This window comes from Choristoneura fumiferana, chromosome 2 (assembly GCF_025370935.1).
Source record: "Choristoneura fumiferana chromosome 2, NRCan_CFum_1, whole genome shotgun sequence".
NCBI lineage: Eukaryota > Metazoa > Arthropoda > Insecta > Lepidoptera > Tortricidae > Choristoneura > Choristoneura fumiferana.
Window position 1 is genome coordinate 20,151,563 of NC_133473.1, and position 21,276 is coordinate 20,172,838.

The 21,276-nt window shown below is 39.5% G+C and overlaps 1 protein-coding gene across 1 annotated transcript; it reads left to right on the plus strand.

The window, feature by feature from the left end:
- Positions 1-13,783: 13,783 nt before the first annotated feature.
- Positions 13,784-20,448, plus strand: LOC141445563 (uncharacterized). Its single transcript, XM_074111399.1, has 3 exons — positions 13,784-14,770; positions 15,548-19,177; positions 20,437-20,448. The coding sequence occupies exons 1-3, from the start codon at positions 13,784-13,786 to the stop codon at positions 20,446-20,448; spliced, it is 4,629 nt and encodes a 1,542-aa protein (XP_073967500.1).
- Positions 20,449-21,276: the final 828 nt, after the last annotated feature.

Here is a 21,276-nt window from a genome sequence, read left to right on the forward strand (position 1 = left end):
GGCGACGAACTTCCACCGTATTAACTTTCACCCCCTATTTCAAACCCCTAAAACCTTTTTTTCGCGATTAAAAGATAGCCTATACTTTTCCCAAGGTCTATTCTATCTCTGTACCAAATTTCATTAAAATCGGTTTAGCGGTTTAGCCGTGAAAGCGTAACAGACAGACAGACAGACAGACAGACAAACAGACAGACAGTTACTTTCGCATTTATAATATTATATGGTATGGAAGTATGGATTAAGGGCTAAATGCCAAGTTTCATGGTTTTATCTTTCGACGGCGACGAACTTCCACCCATATTAACTTTCATCCCCTATTTTTCAACCCCTTAAACCTTTTTTTCGCGATAAAAGATAGCCTATGTTCTTTCCCAAGGTCTATTCTATCCCTGTACCAAATTTCATCCAAATCGTTCAGCGGTTAGCCGTGAAAGCGTAACAGACAGACAGACAGACAGACAGACAGACAGACGTTACTTTCGCATTTATAATATTAGTATGGATTATACAGTAAATAGGTCTACTAAACATAGTTTGTAGATTGTTCAATAGATGATTGAACATGAATGGCGACCTTTAGTTCCATTTTTTCATTTTCTGTAGTTGTCCGCCTGGCAACACTAGTTCTACTCACGTAAGCTCTACAATGCAATGCAGGCTTAAAATATTATTTTAATAATAAACCAATTTATATAATCTCTGGAATTGTAAGTATAAAAAATTCTTTCCATCGTAGTTCAACAAACTAGCCGAGCTACTTTTTTTGTGTAGCTAATATACATACTTCATTTTGAGCAAAAATTCAAATTTTGCAAGGAATCTCGAAACAAATGCTTTCGCTGCACAGAATCCAATTACATGTGGCAGCTGTTTCTGGTTAAAAATGCATAAATTGTATTTATTAAGCCTAAACAAACGCTTTGATATTAAATCACCTGCATAGAATAAAACAAAGTCGCTTCCCACCATCGTAAGCTTCATCATCATCATCATCATATTAAGCGTAGGAGTGCCACTGTTGGACACAGCCTCCCTAAAGAGCTCCAGTTGCTTAGGTTGGAAGCGGCCTGGATCCACCGAGACCAGCGGTTTTAACCAGGTCATTTGTTTATCTCGTTGGTGGACGTCCTACGCTGTGCTTGCCGATCTGCGGTCTCCATTAGAGAACTTTTCGGCCCCAAGCCATCTGTACACTTATATCTGTATGCTTAGGTTTTAAACTACGCAAGGGATTTTAAGGGAGCACACCACCATCACTTAGATAACTTTTCACAAAAGGTTTGTAAAATATTTGACACATATACAAGCGACGCGCCCCGGCTTTGCGCAGGTGTAGTTTTGGGGAAAACAAGCTGAAAAAATGTGTAGTGCCCCGACTACGCACGAGTACAAATTTGAAAAAAAAAGGTCGACCTTTTTTCTCAAAATTGCACCTGTGCGAAGCCGGAGCGTGTCGCTAGTACAGAATAAAATATTCATGTGTATTAACTTTCTAGGCAAGAACGTAGATTATTACAAGTAGGTAGGCGATCCAGTTTCATTAAGAGACGTTTCCCAGCTCATACAAACTAAAATGTTTCAGTGTAATCTAATTTGGCTCGTGTTTTGTTATCACGGGCACAGCTAGGGGGTTGGGTTCTTACTGTCAATGTTGGGTGAGACCCATTAATTAATGTAACTACCATAAATGTACTTTCATATTAAATACATGCGTCTTTATTTTTATGCGTTTTTAGTTTAACTAAAGGGTCCTTGTAGGATGTAACCCCAAAAATAAAGACGCATGACATGTCCGTCGTTCCGTCTATCTGTCCGCGGCATAGCAGGTAGTTGTAATATTGCAAAGACGTATAAATTGTCCATGCGAAAAAGGGGTAAAACAAAATTATGAAAAAAACTACTCCTACACGCTAATTAAATTAGAGCAGGTTTTAGGTATATAAGTTAACGGGTAATCAATCAAATCAGCCGACATCCATCAAAGAGTAATAGTCGATCAAAATTTCATACTATCGAATATTTGCCGTAAATATCTAAGCACGGAATCCCACATTGGCTGTGACCCGACAGGTACTTGTTTTTTTTTTTCAATAAACGCTTGGTATATGGGGCGATTCTATAGACATGATCTGAACCCACCCCAACCAATTCAGATAATTATTGTATAGGCTAGCGTTTCGTAGCAGTACCTACCTAAAACTGTAGGAATTTGACTATTTTTAAATATTATGTAAAGCGATTGATAATGCGTTCTGTTGAAAGAAAAAAAAACAATTTTTAACTACTTTTAAATAGGCAAGTAAAATAGATTTTATGAAGGTTTGGAATTCAAGATTCGACAGAGAAAGATATATGTAATTATACTAACGTGTGACGTCAGTAGCGCTTTATTTAATGTCTGTATTCAGTGGTAGCAGTATTTTCACTACTGAAAGAGATTTTGTTGATGATAATGAGGATTCAAAATGTATGTTTTATGGTAATTTTCGACAACTCGCGTTTCAAGGCTTCATTTATACAGCAGTTGTATAAATTACTATTGTCATTGGTACTATTGATTTATACAATAATTGGTTTACTTGTGTGGACATGCATACATAGCTGTTACCATATATCAATGTAGTAGCAAAAATTCCAATCAAATGTCAAAATATCGGCTTGGTTTGAATGTTAAAATGCCCATCGGGCTTCGTAAAATAGAAAAATGTAGACAAAAACGGCTATAAAACTAGTCCGAGAGCTAGCACATACTTTAGAGTTGGTGTTTGAGGATGCGTAAATGAAATAAATGGAATACTTCCTGCATGGTATTTAAATACAAAATCTGGTGGTCTGGATGAAAATTACTACTAGAATAAAATGTGGCTGAAAATTAAGTTCAAAGACACGTCCATACGTCGTACATACGTCAAAAGCAAGATATGTTTATTCAATTAAAGCTAAAATAAGCACTCATAAATATTGATAAATTTACCATAGATACATCGACACAGACATAGATACATACAATTACAAGTGAGGTAAATAAAAGCGTGTTAAAAAAGCAATACGTACAAGTTTTACGCTGCCTAAAATACCTCCTAAAAGCAGTGCACTAGCTCTCGGAATATTCAGTTATTCCAACAGCGAAATTGTTAAATGAACGAAAAATGTTCCATCTGGTTTTGATAGCAAAAAAGACAAAACATAAACAATAAACTCTAATTGGTAACGCGGAGTTTCGAGTAGGTACCTAATTCTAAGAAAATCCGCTAGTAATTATTTGATTTTGTGTAAGATTAAAATTTATTTACCTACTTTAATATTTATTTACAGCAACAACTTTAAATAGGTTATTTAGTTTTCTTGGAAAACTTTAATTTCTTTGGTTATAAATTTAGTAGTTACACAGTAGTGTAGTAAATTACAGCTGTAATTTCCCTACTCGTATTTTATATTGAGCGCTGTTTTATCACCTTTTTCGCATTGTATTTTCGAGTGATGTGATTTGAAAAATCTGTCCCCTGATTATTTGAATACATGGTTTATTTACCTACTCAATTAATATTGATGCTGCATTAATTATGCATTAACTACTAACAGTAATGAAATCCTAGACTAAAATTCAATTCACTTTAATAAAATAATAATCAATTCAAGCCCTATTTTGACGGCGTAATTTGATAAATGGCTGTAAATAGCAAAACGGCATAACAGCCATATCGAAAAACTGGACTTTATGCACGTGGAGTTTATGTGTAAATTGTGTTAATAAAAAGAAAATAAATGTTTAGTTCTATTTTGTGCCCATCAAGATCAAAGTATATAATCTATGACAAATTATGTAAAATATATATTTGTGAACATTTGTATTGTATTCGCTGTCACTATTTACTAGTGAAATTTACGTATGCGTGCAAATAAATAAATACGCGTTACGAAACCTGCTGCGTAGTTAACTGCAAGAACAAAAGCAAAAACAGTGATCACAAATTCTGTGAATTTACACAAGAAAGATGTTTTGTATGGCGTCGATGTCATTGAAATTTGACGAATTACACGAGCTTCAATGGTGTGACTCGTTACAAATTTATGGTCTTCACATTTTTTTTTACACCTTGGACATATTGAGCCAAAACTAATTGTTTTTCCCTTTATTGATGTTTGTGGTTGGAAAGCTATGTCGTATAGTGTGCTCGAAATCCAGTTTTTATAATTAATTCGGCCATGTTTAACTGAAAATACACAAAAGTTTGCATTATTAACGAACTACTACAGTCATAAATAATCGTCTGCAATATACATATATGAAATGCGTTATTTGATTAAATTTGTTTATTTCTTTACTTCTCATGAAGACAGTCATGAGAAAGTCCGTGTCCTAAAATTAATTGATTGTGGCACTTTACACTATAGATTTACATGATCGAATAGAATAAATGTAAATTTCGATATTTCATTGAAATTATATGTTTGTTTAGTTATTATTCGTAATGACAGCCAGCCATTTGATATTTCAAAGTCCGCCGTAATTGTAACCGCTAGTTGGCGCTGTCATCGCGCACCCAGGCGAAAAAGTTCGAAAGTATTAGGTATTATTAGTTGATAAGTTGATAACGTCTCGAAATAGCGACTGTCGCTTATCTATCGCAAACTGTACGACGGGCAATTGCACACCAGGTGCGTTAGGTACTAAGCGGATGTGAATTAGAATCCCATATACCTAGTGCCATCCACGAAGACGCGTGATTTTGTCAAAATTAGCCATTAATGACATTGTAATAAGAACCACGGCACGCGTCTTCGGGAATGACTATACACACCTAAAAACTTTTTCGTTTTTATAAAAACTTACGTTGAGCAATGCTGACAGTAGTCAATGGAAAGTCATTATTTCGTCCTCCGGCACGCCGTCGCCACTCCAGATGCTTACGGCCTATTGATTAATTATGGGTAGCCGATGTCCCGGATTATCGCCAATAAAACATATTTTCCAGAAAGACGATAACTAGGATACGTCGCTAACAAAAATAGGTCCTGAAAAAAAAAGGATCGCAAACTTTACGGTCACTGTAGCCGAAGTTATTTAATAATGTTATAAGAAAGGAATTAGAGTTCTTATCACGTTGCCAAAAAAGTTAATATTAAAAATAGAAAAGTCGGAGGCAGCGAAATAAAGACAGTAACTCAATGGGATTGAAGAATGATATACAAATCTGAACTTGGCTCTTAATTTCCTCTTTTTGTTTATTTTTTGATGACTCGTTTAAAAAAAAAATTACAATGCCATGTTTAGAAAGTGCTACTTTCTGTACGAAACTATAATCGAATAAGTATCTTTTTCATCACCAGTACAGTTAAATAGTTTTAAATCAGCCAAATGTCAAAACATGTATCCTAAATTCGTAAATAAATTGTTTTAAATAATAAAACTAAGGAAGTTTGTCTTCCAAATTCAGCTTTGAAAAAATAACTAAAAAAGGTTTATTCCAATATTCTTTTACAGAGGAACTCCTCTACATTTGTAACTACAAATACCTAAAGTCCCCGTGATAGGATGCCGTGTGTTAAAGGACCCTAAAACCCTCACCCTAATTTCTAGAAATAAGTCAATAGATGTCGGCTAAAAACACTCGCTTTGCTCGATTCTAAGATGATCGACAGTCGTTGGAAAATACCTCCTTGTAGGTACTTGTATCATAAAAATAATTACCTATTCCATTGATTGTGAATCTGCGAACAATACCTAGCGGTGAAATTCAATAATTTAAAAGACTCGTTCCTTTTCTTTCCTCTATTGGCATTTTATTGTTAATGTTAACAAAATATTTTTTTTCAGAACACGACGTTATTACCTGAACTGCTTGCGATTAATTAGATACGCGCCATGTATTTACATTGGCTCAGTTATTTTCACATGCCCGACAGCACGAGTTATCACCGTAACATGCCCTAACGGACAACTGAACGATTGGCATGAATGAAAACGAATTAATGACGACCGTGTTTTATTTTTCATAAAATCACCGGCCGCTCGTTAAATTCAGGTTCAGTTGTTTTCATGACGTTCTTTTGTTGAGTTTATTTCAGCGTGCATTGATAACAATAACGAACTCTGAACTGTGGACGAAATATTTCAAAAACAAGACGAAGGGGTGTGGAACTGTACAACCGTGGTGTATGGGCAAAAAAAACCCGACTGCCTTAAAAACTAAAAGGAAGAAAATAAGTCTAGTGGTCTAGAACTCTGTAAAGTAGCTGTAACAATTTAAGTTGAATGATCACTGTTGAACTTTAAATTAGCTACTTAATGACTTAACAGAGTTCTAGACCACCAGACTTATTTTCTTCCTTTTAATTTTTAAGGCAGTCGGGTTTTTGATTTTTTTTAATTTAATGCTCTATATAAGTATTAGACAAAAATCCATATATCATTAGCTTTCAGATAATTATTGACAATACAAAAAAAACATTCCTCCGCCATATTTTTTTTCGCAGACGCCATATTGTCATTCCGACAGTTACTCGTATAACAAATCCAATCATACCTCATATGTTAAAACCCGTCCAGCCCAGGCTGCAGCGAGGACAAAAGAAAGGAAAAAATACATACTATACGCTCGAAAAACTTATGTTTTTTAATAGTACCTACTTTAGGGCGGTTCCAACAAAAACCAAGTAAGCCTCTCTTGTGTATTAGAACAAGGTGCCCCGTTTATGCGGTAATTTGACAATTCTTCAAGCAATAGTAAGCTTCTTCTGCTTATTTCTCACTTCTGAGGGGACTACAATAGCAGTACCTATCGTAACATAAAACACTGTCAAAAATCAAGTACCTGCTTACCTTTATTTTCTCTTTGAGTAGTTAGTCTTCTTGTTGACTTCTCCGTAGACGGGTGAAATCAAAATAATTTGTTTTAATACGCTTCACTTAATTATGCTCTACTCCAACTCCAACCGCTATTTGCATAAAACTGTGCTTCACACATTTTTCATTTAATTTTGAATCTCCTATGTCAATGAGCGCTCGCGGTGCTTAAATTATGCATGCATAAATTGATACTCACAAACGAGCATTAAAATTCCCATAGAGGCTTCCATTCTCGTTACCAGATAGGATATTACTAATTACTTATTACGGAGCCTGGGAATAATCTATGTGTTATAAGATATTAATCAGGCAAATATATGAGAGGCTTGTAAACGATGAAGATGTAGTGTTATTTTAAACGGCGTGTACCTGCTTCTAATTACGGATAAACTTAATTTGTGTTTCTAAACGTGATAAAGCACACTTACACGGGTGTTTTGAGCTACACATACATGCCCGGTAACAGTATTGGGTCAGGCTTTATGCATACAAATAAATAAAAAATACTTTATTTAAATAAAATACAGCTTATATAAGAGCATGCCGGATGAGTTGTGGACCAAGATAACCAACGAGTGGACACCTATCAAGTCGAAAAGGTGACCCGGCAGACCTAGACAGCGATGACGAGATGAGCTGGACTACTTCTTGAAGATAGTAGGTAGGTTGGTAGGTAGGTTGGGCCCTTTGTATGCAGTGGACAGAGAGCAGTAGAAGTACCGGAGGGAGGCCTTCACTCAACAGTGGGACAGAATAGGCTAACAATAATCCATACTATATTCATACTAATATTATAAATGCAAACTGCAGGTGGTAGGACCTTGTGCAAGGCCCGCCCGGCTTTGCTACCACCATCTTGCTCGCTAATCCTGCCGTGAAGCAGCAGTGCTTGCACTGTTGTGTTTCAGCGTGGAGAGTAAGACAGCCGGTGAAATTACTGGCACCTGAGGTATCCCATCTTAGGCCTCTAGGTTGGCGACGCATCTGCAATACCCCCTGGTGTTGCAGATGTTTATGGGCGGTGGTGATCTCTTACCATCAGGAGACCCACTTGCTCGTTTGCCATCCAGTAAAATAAAAAAAAGGAAGTGCGATTGTTCTCCTATTCTCTAGTTTGGAGCAACGGATCGACCTGATTTTTGGCATAGAAATAGTTTATGGGCCAGGGAGTGACAATATAGGCTATTTTTGAAAAATATCTGCCAGACTCAAAAGTAGGCTGAGCCTGTATCTTGGGCATCAGCGGGTCCGAGTGACTTATCAACAATAGTAACTACCAAGGTAACTACATAAATATGATTACAATTATAAACATAGTTGGGTGGTAGACAAAACCACCAAACAACATTATTAAGTAGTCAGGGTAAAACTAAAACAATAGCTAAGGTGCATGTATTTAGGTAAAAGGTAAACAGGTTTATGTGCGTATACGTACATGTGTGCGCTTGCGCGTGCTTTTGTGTGTGTAAGTGAGTGAGTATAGCATATTTTTCAATTTGTGACATTCATGCTCTGCCATCTCTTGTTCTTGCAAACACTAGCCTTGTATTTGGATTTCCTTTTCAACAGACCTCTGCTTTGCTCTTCTGCAACCGACTTTATTAAATATAACACACTCGGCATCACAATCGTTTTCATCACTTCTTTCCGTCACTCGGTAAAGGTTGACGGTAGAAACAAATAGCAGCTATTGCAAGGACCTCTAAACGCAAGCATATGGAAGGCGGCTGTCAGGGAGGAATGGAGGCGTATTGTTAAGCTTGCTACCACCTTAGAAAATTATGATCACGACCACTCTGTCAAGAGTGAAACGACGAAGCAGAAGACATAAATGGTGAATACGATCGCGAGAGCCCTGGCGTTTGACAATACGGCCTCTGGTTTCCTTGTTATGGCGAGCACCATGGCAAAGGCTCCATTGCTTAGGCTGTTCTATGTTTGCCACATCCAAAGCCGGGTGCCCATTGCGCATAATACATTTATAACATTAATTGTCATAAATATGAATTCGCATAACTGATTTGGGATAACATAATTTAGCGTAACATTGCACTAGCACAATAAAAAAAAGCATAACAGGTATTTGACATAATAATGAATTCGTATAATTGAAATATTTATTTATTTATTTTTATTTACATTATCATCACTTACAGTACCTATCATTACAGGAGTAAAACCTAATATGCACAATATTATCAATTATAACTTTAATTATCATAAAAGGGATTTCCATACATTTTTACCAAGTGAGCGTCGTATCAGATGAGTCAGGACAAAACCAGTACCTCAGTTACGTTTAGTTTTTTTTTATTTTCATATAGTACTTAGTTCGCATTCATATATGTATAATTAATATTTTTTAACCTAATTATACTTTTTAATACTTATGCAAAGCAACTTAATGCTTATTCAATTTATGCCAACTCATCGTTATGCCAATTGAAATTATGCGCATTAACATTACGGATATACGGATATGTGAATTAATGAACTAAAAGAATTTCTCTGAACAAAGCAAATAAATTATTTTAGTTCATCGACAAAGTAACGCCTTATTCAATAAATTATTTGAATTAATTAATTATGCGAAGTAACATTATGCCCATTAGAATTAGGAATATTACGTCATGCGGATTAATATAGATCCTCCAAAGTAACTTCCTATGGCAGACTTCTGTCACAATGGATTTCGTTGAGTCAGCCTCCGTTACTAAAATATAAATGAAAGCGATAAAAGATTAAATAAAAATAACGACGTCCGTATCTTAAAACGGAAGTTAAAATAAGCGATATACGTGCAGGATCATAATTAATCTTTCGGAAACGCGGATAAGGAAGTTGTCAAAATTAACTGGCAGAATGTCACTTCGTTCATCGCTACACATTTTAAGGCGTGTAACGTTATCCTAATTAACAATTTAACTGTCATTAACTTCTTACTAATTAACGGAGTGGTAGAAATAAATGCTTTTATTGCAAAAGCTCGCCGCTTTTAATGAACAAAAGGCTTTTTTGCTGATGCGTGTGGCTTTTGTTGCAAACAAACAAACGTATGTACTGCATTTTTCTTTTATTTTATTTGTGCTCTACTTTCCTTTCATTTAGAATTCATTCTTCCAGTGGTCAAATTGGCTTGGAATTTCGTATACTTAATTACGTAAGTGTGATAACACTGCAAGTACAGCCAAAAAAGGCTGAGTCAGCAAAAAAAAAACTTACAATTATTTTTTTTTACTTATTATGCTATAATTTAAAGAGGTTGCCATCCGTCCGGGTTTCCCCGGACTTGGCCTAGTTTAGACGGCGCCTGAGAGTCCGGGCGGGGATTTATTTGTCTACACACACTCACACACACACACACACACACACACACACACACACACACACACACACACACACATATACACACACACACACACACACAATGCACAATGCGTAGAGCCTTAAGTAATTTAAAATTCAATAGTCGGGACCCATTGAGAATCGTCGCTGGCACAAAAAACCTCAGTTTGGGTCCTGACTCTTGAATTTTAAATTACTTGACATAGTTCTAGCTAGACAACTAAACTTATTTTTTTCTTTTTAGTATTACTAAAAAATGCCGTCGTGTTTTTTTTTTTTTTTTTTTTTGTGGTAACCCTAAAAAGGGATTTAACTAATGTAATAGAAAATTATGTGATATACAATTAATATTATTTTTCAATTCCCATTAAATGAATATTATTTTATTTTAAAATTAAATCTTGCTGTTTCAATAAACAAATAAATGAAAAAAAAAGAATTATCTAATTATTTGTTCACAATCATAGGCTAGTCTAATTAATTATGGCTAAAACTGTTTTTTTTTTTAAATTTACATTTAAACGACAGTTAAAAAGAGTGTAACTTGCCATGCATTTTATACTTGCAATCTAACTCACTGTATCTGTTTGTATTTGATTTCTACCCACTTTGATTCTGTTAACATGACCGTGCGCTGGTTTGCGCATTTAATTTAGTTCTTAAGAAAAATATGTTTTCTCAGTAAGTGATTGTAATTCTTATGAGAAATAAAAGATCTCAAATATTAAACCTTAAAAAATACCGGACGTGGCCTGTAATATGAGCAAATATTTAAAACATAGATCATACTCGTCAAAATGAACAACATTAGTTCAGCGACATTCAAAAATAATTAGTTTTTAATTTTAATTTTTTGTAAAGCAAAATGCTTGATGTTTGTAGCGTGACAGGTGACGTCAGTTGTGTTCTAGGATGGCGTGCACTGATAGCAGTATTTAATTTGTATGAAAAAAGGAAAATCTAAAGACTCAATTATTTTTAATTTAAAAATCGCTGTACTAATGTTGTTCGGTTTGACGAGTACGACTTATGTTTTCATTATTTGCTCGTATTACATGCCACACCTGGTATATATATAATATACCGGTGTGGCCTGTATATGTACGTATATTATGTATATTCAAAGTTTCGCTGTTTGTCTATTATACCGACGACGTTAAGACAGATAGAGTCAGTTTAACACCACCGACAAAGACAGCATGATAAACAAGCACAACTTCGCAAATGAAGTCGTTCCAGGAATAATTGTACATCGGGGAAATCGTGGTTTTCTTTAAAAACTCAGGTGCAGTGTTGGTGCATTGTTTAAAATTATAGTCATGCCCTACTATGAAGCGAAAAACTTCGAACTTCGTATGTTGCCGTCCCGCTGACGCTTATGTCATTTAATACGAGAGTGAAAGGGACGGTGCGACGGTGCGGTGCGGGAACTTCGAGTTTAGAATTTCGTAGTAGCCCCTCAGATGTTTTATCGTTGCAATATGACAGTCGCAAAGGCTGTTAATAACATTAACTTATATTAATGACTACCTACTAGTTACCTACAAGTCTTTTACTTTGCTCCTTTGCTTGTTTCGCGTACACGAGAGCGTCGCCTGTGCGACACTTATTCTGAATGATACAGGCGTCCTCTCAGATTGTGAGGGCTTCGACCAGATTCCGGGCGCTACCTACCTTTTTCGAACCGGTTGTATTTTCAAACCCTCATAACATCGTCCCAGTTGACATTAATATTTTCGTGTATAGGTACAGTCAAGGGCAAAGATATCGGCACGGCCAAAGTTACAAAAATATGTATACACGACTTTATGCACTTAACATTAAGGCCGTGTATACATATTTTTGCAACTTTGGCCGTGTCGATATCTTTGCCCTTGACTGTACAGATAAGGTCATAAATATGTGTGTACTAACGGTTATCGTAAGGACAAAAATATCTATAGGTACGCTTTAATGCCACTAAAAAAAAATTTACTCCAGGTATATTTGCAGCTACAGATTTTAATAAAAAATATAAAATCATTAATTGATGACCTTATTGTGATACTGATGATTCATATTACCTTTTCTAAAATAAACCTATTGGCGAGTTAGGTACTGTGCGTATTTTTGTTGGGTACATTAAAATAATTTTCAGAAATAAAACAAGCACAGTTTATTTAGCGAATCGGTGTAACTTTGCTATTTTTTTCAAAGAGGCGTTAATATTTATACAACAAATGGACCGGTCAACAACCCGACATCTAGAAACAGAATATAAAGTTTGTTTATAAAAGTAAACGGTAAAACTTTAAAAGGTTTACACTCCTTTTTACTATCGACACAGAAACCTTTTGCTCACATCCGTACCTCTGGAGGCAATCGGGGTTGTACTTTAAACGATTTTGAATTTACGACTTGGCACAATTGTTATTTTATTTTTTACCTACTAGCTTTTGCTTCCATGTCGTTGTCATCGTCACTGTTTAGTATGAAAGAGCAGTAAACTCACACATAGATATTCACACTCCAAAACACTTCTTATTTAATTTATTACTTAAAAAAATCTGGTGACAATCTTTTCTTCCCATTCCTCTCCTATTGGAGGCTGTCGGAAATAGGTTAAGATATTGTAAATATAGATATTTAGATTAGAATTCGTTTTGTTTTGTTTACTTTATTTTCCTATTTTTATTGTGATTGTTGATTTGTTTGTTTACCTGTATATTTTATTAATTAATGTGCCATGTAATAGATATAAGGTTTTTATGAAAATAAATGCATTTGTCAGGCCACACTATACAGTAACACGAACTTACACACACTATCCCCACTCAGCATTACACGATTCTCTCCTGGCTTCCCATTGGTCCTCCCCGCGGCTCGATCATGATCGACCGTGCTCCCCTCCCTCGCGCGCAAGCGACATTATTTAAATACCGCGCTCTCATATTCCAACTCACTCGCCGCTCGACCCTACGCAGAACAACACGTACTAGTAATACTTTAATGCAGATGCACTCTATGGAAGCAAGTTGTTTCATTTTATAATAATACAGTCCACCCTCAACAATGGTCATTCGTTAACCGGATCAAGAAATACCAGCGCATATTCGAAGCACGAAGAATTCTCTAATTGCAGCGTGATTCGGAAGCAAGAAGAAATTCCTCGCGTGTTTATGTACTTCGAGTTGTGCCGTCGTGTTACCTACCTACGTGTTGTCGTCGAGCGTCGAGTCATCACAGAATCTTGAGGCTAGCCCTCGGTTCTTTCGTAGAGGTGATCAATGATTTAGAGGCTTCGGCCTTGATCGGCGATCTAACCTATAGTCATTTTACTGATCTTGAGACTTCGGTTTCGGTCAGTAAAAACGACTTTTCTGAAACGTCCTTGAGCCTCGCTCGGTGTTTCGTTATATTGGTGACTTTAGTCACAAAGTTCAGCAGGGCTGAACTGCCAGCTTTAGCTGGGGGCCAGCTCGCACCTAACGGTGACAAAGCGAGCTCGGCCACAAACAGCAAGTCAGAAGAAAGAAGACTTTAGGGCTGTTAGGGCTGTTAGGGTGTTAGGGTTAGGAATTAGGGAACCCCGCGTGTGCTAAGAAGATGTCCGCGCATGAAGAACGCACCCTGCGATCAGCCACAAAGAAGATGGCGTCGGAGAGCACACCAACGTCAGGTGATACCACATCCGTCGAAACAAATACGTGGAGCAACGGCACCAGCGGTGAACAGCACGGTTTAGGAATTACGGCGTCGCGCCCCGCGAACGTGATTACGTCAGGGGGCCCCGCGCAGCCTACCGCGCAACCCGCAAAACGGCATGCCGCGCCGGTACATGAAGACGATAATGAATCGAACGAAACGGTTTTAGGCAACCCCACCGGGGGGGCGGACACGGTGTCCACTAAATTATCTTTACTTAGGGCCGAGTTAGAGCTGCAAGATGCCGAACTTGAGCGGGCTCACAGGGCCGCGGCCGCGGCTAGGAGTAGGTTGGAGATCGCACGGATTGAAGCGTCTCAACCTCCTAGCACGGCGCCGCCGCCTGATGCAAATGAAGAGTCGCGCGTCGTAGGTTGGGTTGAGCAGCATAGATATGCGAACGACAACGCCCAGATAAACAGACACTCTTTACTTCCGCCGCCGCCGCCGCGTTCGTCATACGTACCGCCGCGAGTTCACGTAAATCAATCATTCGTCAATCGCGACCTGGAATTGCTATCCAACCAGGTAGTAGAGGCAGTTAACAGGAGCAATAGCAAGCCGGGCATGCAGAGGCATGTACCGGAGCTCCCGCCATTTGACGGAAATATAACGGAGTGGATAGCTTTCCGGGCCGAGTTTGACGATACAGCGTCATTGTTTACAGACGTCGCGAATATAGGACGTATACGCAAAGCGCTCCGGGGCGATGCTAGGCTCGCGGTCAGATCGATAATGTACACAGTGTCAGATCCGTACGAAATTATAGAGGCATTAGAGCGCCAATTCGGCGACCCAGAAGAAATAGTCCTCGCGGAAATGCACTGCGTAAAACGCATGCCGCGGCTGGCAGATGATAATAGTAATATCACAACATTTGCCGCCCAGGTAGCCAACGTAGTATCTACAATTAAATCGTTGCGCCAGGAAGAATTTTTATACGCGCCCGAGATAGTCAATAAAATTGTAGATAAAATGAATTTAATTGTACGGTACGAATGGAACAAGTATCGCGCAAATAATAAAGCGATACCGGGACTGGCAGCTATGGCTCAGTTTTTAAACGAAATAAGTAGTGCTTCACGTAAAACTTATGCGCGCTCGCGGCCCGCACGCGCAAACGTTAACGTAGTGAATGAATACGGAAGCCACGCCCATAGCCACGCCCCCCCGCGCGCCCGCGCTGCAGATCGCACGCGAGTATATTCACGTAGTAGTAGTACCGAACAGTCAGATTCAGATTATGAGGAATTTAAACCGCGTACAGTCGCACAAGTAAATCGCAAACCGCATATTAAAAAAAATGTTCCGTCTCACGCGCCAAGACAACCGAAGCAACCCATTCCCGCGCAATCGAAATCGAGTAACGCAAAAGATAAATGCGTCATTTGTAACGGCGAGCATAAAATCAGCTTATGCTCGGATTTCGTGAAGTTACAAATAGCGCAGCGTTGGGAAGTAGCGAAAACGAGTAAATTATGCTTCCGTTGCCTGGACGCGGCTCACAGGAGACCGTTTAAATGCAAGTATATTGCATGCGGTGTGAACCAGTGCGAAGCTGGTCACCATCGACTGTTACACGGATTAAATTCAACTCAAGCACCCGCGCGTGCTAACATTAGTAGCTCGGTCAACCATGTGCACAAAGTTAACACGTTCCTTAAGATAGTACCCGTGGAAGTGTCAGGGCCATTAGGAGTCGTCAATACCTACGCACTGTTAGACGACGGCAGTAGTCTCACGATGATAGAGCGGCATATAGCGGACCAGGTTGCGCCAAGAACTAGGTCCGAACCTCTATCTCTAGAGGGCGTAGGCGGTAACGTAGTGAACGACCAGGAATCCTGTAGGGTCCAATTATCAATACGCGGCGCGTGTAGTAGAAACTTAGAAAAAATAACCGCGTACACAATAGGAAAATTGAACCTTGCGGCTCAGACTGTAGGTCGCGAATTGATAGAAAAATGCGAACACTTGCGGGAAATAAGGAACGAGCTGTGCTACGACTGTGCTACCCCCACCATTCTCGTGGGCCAGGACCACTGGAGTCTGTTGGTCTCTACACAGATTCGCAGTGGTGCGAGAGACATGCCGGTGGCCTCGCTCACAAGATTGGGATGGATCTTGCACGGGAAACACGAAGCCAGTCGCAGCGCAGCGTTCGTGGTTAATCACGTAAAACGAACGGATTCCGAGCACGAAATACTAACGTTACTTAAAGAAAATTTTAGTATCGAATCATTAGGGATCGAGAGAAAAGTACCTAAAACGGACCCCGACCAGCGCGCAATAGACATTTTAAACGCGACGTGCGTAATAAATGCGAAAGGGACAGCCTATCAGGCGGGTCTGCTCTGGCGGTCAGAAAACGAGTCATTGCCCGACAATAAAAATCAGGCCATGAAGCGACTACATAACCTAGAGAACAAATTAGACAAAGACGAAAGTTTGAAATTGGAATATACCAAACAAATCAAAAATCTAATCGAAAAAGGTTATGCAGAGGTTATGGAGTCGCCCCCGCCACCCAACTCGCCACGGGCTTGGTACCTCCCGCATTTTCCGGTTTTTCACGCACAAAAATTAAAAATGCGTTTAGTTTTTGACGCGGCGTCGCGCGCGCACGGTAAATGCTTAAACGACGCGCTGTTAACAGGGCCGGACTTACTTCAGTCACTTTTCGGAGTTTTGTTGCGTTTCCGCGAGGGCAAAATTGCCATCACGGCCGATATCCGCGAAATGTTCCTCCAAATCGAAGTGGAGGAAAGCGACCGGGACAGCTTACGTTTTTTATGGAGGGGGGAAGAGAGACAGAGCGAGCCGCGCGAATATAGAATGAAAAAATTAATTTTCGGCTCTGCCTGTTCCCCAGCTACGGCTCTATTTGTTAAGAATAAAAACGCGAAATGTAATGAAAAGCTGTACCCGGAAGCGGCAAAAATAACGGTAAGAAACTCTTACATGGACGATTTCCTTATCGCCCTCGACAGTTCGGAAGCCGAGGCGAGGCGAATAATAAATGACGTACATACATTAAACTCGTTAGCGTCATTCGAGTTGACAGGATTCGCCTCGAACCGCCCCGAAGTCGTAACAGACGTCAAGAGTACAGGCAGCGATAAGAAAAGTACGTCCCTAGGAGTCAAGAGCGAATCGGAACGCACATTAGGACTCGTATGGAATCACGCGCGCGATACGTTAGGTTTTAATGTAAATTTACGTAACACGCCACCAAACGTTCTGAACGGCACCCAGTTACCCACGAAAAGGCAGGTAACAAGTAGTGTAATGAGCGTGTACGACCCGCTAGGGTACGCTTCACCAATCACGGTGATAGGTAAAGCCCTTATTCAGGACATTTGGCGGACGGGAATAGGATGGGACGAACCTATCAAATCGGAGTCTATTCCCACGTGGAAATCGTTTATTGAAAACGTAAAATTATTAAAAAATCTCGAGATAGAGCGTTATGTACCCGCGTGCGAGAGAGAGGGCGAGATACACACATTCTGCGACGCGAGCGAGAAAGTATATGCCGCGGCGGTGTATTTCGTATCAAATGAACCCGGAGGAGGGAAATCCTCGCGATTAGTGGCGGCAAAGGCTAGGGTTGCCCCACTAAAAACAATATCTATACCGCGTTTAGAGTTACAGGGCTGTGTGCTAGGCACCAGATTAACTAAAACGGTTGTAGAACAAACAGATTACAAAATTATCGGAAAACATTTCTGGTCGGACTCGCGGACGGTCCTAGCATGGATCAAATCCGACCCACGGTCTTTTAAAAGTTTTGTAGCGCATAGACTTGCGGAAATTGAAGACACCACGGTGCCTACCGAATGGCGCTGGGTGCCAAGCGCGCTCAACACAGCCGACGACGCGACAAAAGGCGTCCCGATTAATTTTGATAAAAACCACCGGTGGTTCCAGGGCCCCGATTTTATTAGGCGCGATATTAATGAATGGCCAGTAGATAAATCGGCGCCGGCGTTGGCCCCGCCCACAGGCGAGGAACGCCCCCCGCGAGTAGTACTAGCCACGCGAAAGTGCGACACATATAGCTACCTACCGCAAATCGACCGATTTTCGAATTTCACGCGATTAATTAGGTCCGCCGCAACTGTGCTGTTCGCCGCCGAGGTCTTCAAAGCCAAAATGCTCAAAAGAAAGCACGAAATAGAAATAAATCGGAATCACCTAAGACTGGCGGAACTATTATTAGTTCGACGCAGCCAAAACATCTCATTCAGTGAAGACATAAGAAGGTTACATCGAAGCGAGCCAGCGTCGAAAGGATCCCCCCTTAGAAAGGTGACAGCAAAACTGGACAACAAAGGAACGCTCCTGCTGGATTCCAGAATCGACCGAGGGACAGCGATACCTATTCTTCACGCAAAAGAAGAGTTCACGCGCTTACTTATCGCATACTACCACGCAAAGTTCAATCATGGCAACCACAAAACCGTGATGAATGAGCTTACTCAAAGATACCACATTGTTGGTCTGCGTGGTACGCTAAGATATATATGCGAAAATTGTCAATGGTGCAAAACACATAAGGGCAAACCTCTCAAACTACCCTATGGAGATTTACCACCAGAGCGCCTAATGTCGAACCAACCCCCCTTCACCGCCACCGCATGCGATCTCTTCGGACCAATAACAATCACGATTGGTCGACGTCACGAGAAGAGGTGGGGAGCCCTATTCACATGCCTCACAACTAGGGCCGTGCATATGGAGCTCGTTGCATCATTATCAGCTGCTTCACTCATACTGGCACTGAGAAGAATGATGGCACGCAGAGGAACACCCACCGTGATATATTCGGATAATGGAACTAATTTCGTCGGAGCGGAGCGCGAAATATCTGACGCCTTGCTGACCGCCGAAAAGCAACTGAAAGAGTTCGCCGAGTACAAAGAGATCACATGGAAGAAGATACCTCCTGGAAACCCATCAGCTGGAGGAGCCTGGGAGCGTTTAGTATCTTCGATTAAAACAGCGCTTCGTGCCACCCTACATGAAAAGCACCCCAAAGAAGAAGTGCTGCACACGCTGTTGTTGGAAGCAGAACACGTCGTTAATTCTCGACCACTCACGCCACTGACGGGCAGTCAAGAAGAAGCATTGACGCCTAATCATTTTCTCATTGGCAGGTCCAACGCCATGTCTCCATTCTGTAATTTCCACGATATAACGCTTAATGAAAAATCGTGGCAACAATCGCAAAAGATGGCAGATCATTTCTGGGCTAGATGGACCAAAGAATATCGACCGCAACTGAAGCTACGAGTAAGTCAAGGACGGACCACCGCAAACGTAAAACCCGGCGACATTGTCATAATTGTTGATGGAACAATGCCGAGAGGTACGTGGCCTAGAGGCGAAGTAATAAAAACTTACCCCGGCCCAGATGGCATAGTACGCGTAGTAGAAGCACGCACCGCCGCCGGCCTCCTTCGTCGTCCTGCGTCTAGACTTATAAAAATTTCCGAAGCTGAAGGTGTTAGCACACGTGGGGGAGAATGTCGGAAATAGGTTAAGATATTGTAAATATAGATATTTAGATTAGAATTCGTTTTGTTTTTGTTTACTTTATTTTCCTATTTTTATTGTGATTGTTGATTTGTTTGTTTACCTGTATATTTTATTAATTAATGTGCCATGTAATAGATATAAGGTTTTTATGAAAATAAATGCATTTGTCAGGCCACACTATACAGTAACACGAACTTACACACACTATCCCCACTCAGCATTACACGATTCTCTCCTGGCTTCCCATTGGTCCTCCCCGCGGCTCGATCATGATCGACCGTGCTCCCTCCCTCGCGCGCAAGCGACATTATTTAAATACCGCGCTCTCATATTCCAACTCACTCGCCGCTCGACCCTACGCAGAACAACACGTACTAGTAATACTTTAATGCAGATGCACTCTATGGAAGCAAGTTGTTTCATTTTATAATAATACAGTCCACCCTCAACAATGAACTAAAAAACCAGTGTGTTGTAGTAGTAGAATAGTAGTAGTTAGATTAATTTTTGATACCGTGTTTGGGGTATGATTATATTCAACAAATCAAATTAAAACTTCATATAACTATCTGAACCATATAACTATGTAGCCAATTGTGATAGCAATTTTTTACATTCATTAACTATAACATTGCTATGTTAACCACTTGTTATTTTTACATATTAACTAACGCTTATAATGAGGGTTGAGTAAGGTATCTGAAGAAATGATTTGAATTTGAATTTGAATTTGAATTTGAATTTGAATTTGAATTTGATTTGAATTTGAATTTGAGTTAAAAAAATCTTTTAATAGTCTTATAAGTAATTTTTTTATCTTTTGTTTCTGATTTTATTTGGGAAGTAGTTAGGTTTATAGTAGTAGAATAGCAGTTTAGTCTGTAGTAAGTTATGTAGTAGTTTACGATACTTTTAATTTAATTTTACATCTTTGAAAATCCAAGTGTATTGCAGCTTGTAAAGCTGTCGCATCCAGCACAACTCCGCATGTTAATTAAGCACGCTGTGCGCAGGTGCCGGCGTGATAACGTGTGCTCTATCCCGCTCGGTTTTTGAGGTAAACCTTATTTATGTGCTTAGCCATTTTTCTCGTTGACTTAGGACAGTTAATTATTTTATTTATGCGAATTTTCGCTGGTGACTTGATTGTGACTTGTTTGTGACCTCCAGGGGTCAAGGTCACTATTTATCTATTCAGATAAAAATAGCTGAAAATACCCATGACTTTGTCACTTCAAAGTTCAATATCACAAAAACGGCTGAACCGATTTTGATGAAACATGTCTAAGAACCATCGCTAGAAAACCTGATTTTAAATAAAAAAATGCATTCATTTTGGTCTACCAGTTTAAGAGCTACGGTGCCACACACAGACTCACACAGACACACGTAGCTGTCAAACTTATACCACCCCTCTTTTTGCGTCGGTGGTTTACCTACAATAAGGTCTTGCTATATTCACCTAGCCTACGGAACCCGGAGTGAAATTTAAATGTGATAAAAGTGACTGAGTTATAAAAACTGTGTTCAAATGAAGCGGAAACGGTCCATAATTTAATCTTAACAAGTAAAAGCTACCGCTAAGCGGTTAAAACCAGTTTAATTTAAAACTGGCGACTATTCAAAAGGCCGTCCACAAAGTAAGCTTCAAAAACCGGTAACTTATTTTGTGGACTTTTTAAACGTAATTGTGTAGTGAATTTATGTACTTCCTTCTTTTTAGGAGCCCTTAAAGTTTCGCTATGTCCGTCCGTCCGCTGTTTAGCTTAGAGACTGCTAGTGCTAGAAAGTTGTAGTTTTACATGAGTATAAGAAAATAATGTAGTTTTTTGTCATGCACTTTGTTTGTATAT

Bases quoted from the DNA above. Each gene is read 5' to 3' on its own strand.
- LOC141445563 (XM_074111399.1), top strand. From the start codon at position 13,784: ATGTCCGCGCATGAAGAACGCACCCTGCGATCAGCCACAAAGAAGATG. The intron at 14,771-15,547 runs GTAGCCAACGTA...ACGTTCCTTAAG, and splicing joins TCACAACATTTGCCGCCCAG to ATAGTACCCGTGGAAGTGTC.